This window comes from Macrobrachium rosenbergii, chromosome 37 (genome assembly GCF_040412425.1).
Source record: "Macrobrachium rosenbergii isolate ZJJX-2024 chromosome 37, ASM4041242v1, whole genome shotgun sequence".
NCBI lineage: Eukaryota > Metazoa > Arthropoda > Malacostraca > Decapoda > Palaemonidae > Macrobrachium > Macrobrachium rosenbergii.
This window is the reverse complement of record NC_089777.1, coordinates 25,666,537-25,669,489: the sequence shown is the minus strand read 5'-3', so window position 1 is coordinate 25,669,489 and position 2,953 is coordinate 25,666,537. Positions and strand designations below refer to the sequence as shown.

At 39.7% G+C, this 2,953-nt stretch overlaps 1 protein-coding gene across 1 annotated transcript; it reads left to right on the top strand.

Moving 5' to 3' along the window:
• The first annotated feature begins 787 nt into the window (after window positions 1–787).
• Window positions 788–1,807, top strand: LOC136825186 (uncharacterized). The gene has a single exon (XM_067081211.1). It carries the CDS (start codon window positions 788–790, stop codon window positions 1,805–1,807), a length of 1,020 nt encoding a protein of 339 aa, XP_066937312.1.
• The last annotated feature ends 1,146 nt before the right edge of the window (window positions 1,808–2,953 follow it).

The following is a 2,953-nucleotide window of genomic DNA, read 5'->3' as shown; positions in this document are numbered from 1 at the left end:
GTCCGCGGCATTATCTTAATATTTCTGGAATTCGCCATTCGAAGCATCGCGGCGTATTATTGTTTTCTTGGAATTCTTTAATATCTTGACTCACATTTTTTCAGATCTCGCTTTCCTTGTTTATGTGAAGTATTTCCTTATCGCTTCTACGCATTGTCTTCTCGTTTTCCTGTGAGTCTCAGAATTCAGTCGTTTCCATTTTAATATCTTCTTCATTTTCCTAAAGCTTTTGTTACTGCTGTTGTTTCCCCAGTCCTTGTCTTGATAATTTATCTGGAAATTCACCATTTTCTATTATCGGCGTTTCTCATGCCCTCATTTTCTTTATTTTCTTTAAATTCCATCTTATAAATACTGGTGATTTCAATGCAACTGTCACATTCACTGTATTTCTTCCAAGGATGATTTAGCTGTTTCTTCTGCTAAGGATGATTTAGCTTTTTCTTCTTCTGAGGTTGATTTAACTGTTTCTTCTGCTAAGGATGATTTAGCTGTTTCTTCTGCTAAGGATGATTTAGCTGTTTCTTCTTCTAAGGATGATTTAACTGTTTCTTCTTCTGAGGGTGATTTAGCTGTTGCTTCTTCTGAGGATGATTTAGCTGTTCTTCTTCTGAGGATGATTTAGCTGTTGCTTCTTCTAAGGATGATTTAGCTGCTTCTCCTTCTAAGGATGATTTAGCTGCTGCTTCTTCTAAGGATGATTTAGCTGTTTCTTCTTTTCTTCTCGAGTTACACGGCAGAAAAAGGCTTTTAATGCTTCTAATGATGTCTTCAGCAGTACATCTAAATGACCTTTCATAGGAACCCCCTTCCCCACGCCATCCCCTTACACAACTCCAACTCCCTCCCCACCACCAAACAAAACTCCAGCCCTCCCTCCCCACCATCAAACACAACTCCAACCCCCTACCCATCACCAAACACAACTCCAACCCCTCTCCCCACCACCAGACACAACTCCAACCCCCTCCCACCACCAAACACAACTCCAACCCCTCCCACCACCAAACACAACTCCAACCCCTCCCCACCACCAAACACAATGCCAACACTCACCAGCAAACATAACTCCAACCCCCACCGCCACCAAAAACTACTCCAACTCCCCCCCACCATCAAATACTACTCTAACACTCCCACCACCACCAAACACTACTCCAACACTCCCACCACCGCCAAACACAACCCCCACCAAAAAGCACAACTCCCTCATCACCAAACACTACTCCAACCCCCTTACCACCAAAACCAAGTCCATCCCCCCCCCCACCTAACACAACTTCAACCCCACCACCACAAAAATTACTCCAACCCCCACCATCACCAAACACTACTCCAGCACTCCCACCACCACCAAACACAACCCCACAAAAACTCCCTCACCACCAAACACTACTCCAACCGCTCACCACCAAACCCAAGTCCATCCCCACCCCCACCAAACACAACTCCAACCCTCTCACCACCACCAAACACTACTTCAACTCCTTCACCACCAAACCCAAGTCCATCCCCACTCCCCACCAAACACAACTCCAACCCCCTCACCACCACCAAACCCAACCCCTTCACCACCAAACCCAAGTCCATCCCCACCCCCAACCAAACACTACCTAATACTACTCCAATACTCCCACCACCACCAAATACAACCCAACCAAAAACCACAAATCCCTCACCACCAAACACAACTCCAGTCCCCTCACCACCACAAAACTACAACTCCAACTCCCCTCCACTATCACCAACAAGCACAACTCTAACCCCCACCACCAAACACAACTCCAACCCCCTCGCCACCAACTAAAGTCCAACCCCCACCCACCACCAAACACAACTCCAACCACTAACCCCTCCCCTACCGAACACTACTCCAACCCCTAACCCCTCCCCCTACCAAACACTACTCCAACCCCTAACCCGTCCCCTCCCCTAACCCCTCCCTTACAAACACAACTCCAACCCCCCCACAACATCTAATCACACCTTAACGATCCTAATTCTATCTGATTGTTGATAAAGCATCTTACGACCAAGACAATCCATTACAAGACGAACTGCAAGATCGATATAATTATGAACTGAGTATAATTAAAGATTTTTTTTCCTTTTTTACCTGTTTGGGCAACCTCATTAAGAGGTGGCGGTGCGGCATTTACGCTGGGTGTTTCGCTAATGAGGGTCATTAAGCCCCCAATGACTTTTATGACGGGGCGAACTCTATTAACTGTTTTGGGGTTGGATGCCGCCGCGGACGAACCGAATTTCTTTCTGAATATTGATGTTGTATTATTAAATTTTTCATTCTTATTTTAATATATATACGGTATACATATATATATATATATATATATATATATATATATATATATATATATATATAAATATATTATAGATATATATATATATATATATATAAATATATTATAGATATATATTATATATATATATATATATATATATATATAATTTATATATATTAATATATATACATACATATATATAAATATTTATATATATATATATATATATATATATATATATATATATATATATATATATATATATATACAAACATTTACAATCTTCTGGTCACTTTTTATCAGATACCTATGTAGTTTTAATTAACCGCAATGTCCTCTTAACCTCTCGATTTCTTCACATATTGGAAACGCTTGTCACTACTGAGCCTACATCAAAACGAAGAAAGAAATAAGGATATTCTGACGCCGAGCCGAGATTCGATCTCGGGTCAGGGGTATCAGAACGAGATGGGCTGATAATTATTGTGTGTGAAGAAATCGAGAAGTTAAGAAGGCACTGTGGTTAATAAAACTATATTATATATATATATATATATATATATATATATATATATATATATATATATATATATATATATATATATATATATATATATATACATATATATATATATATATATATATATATA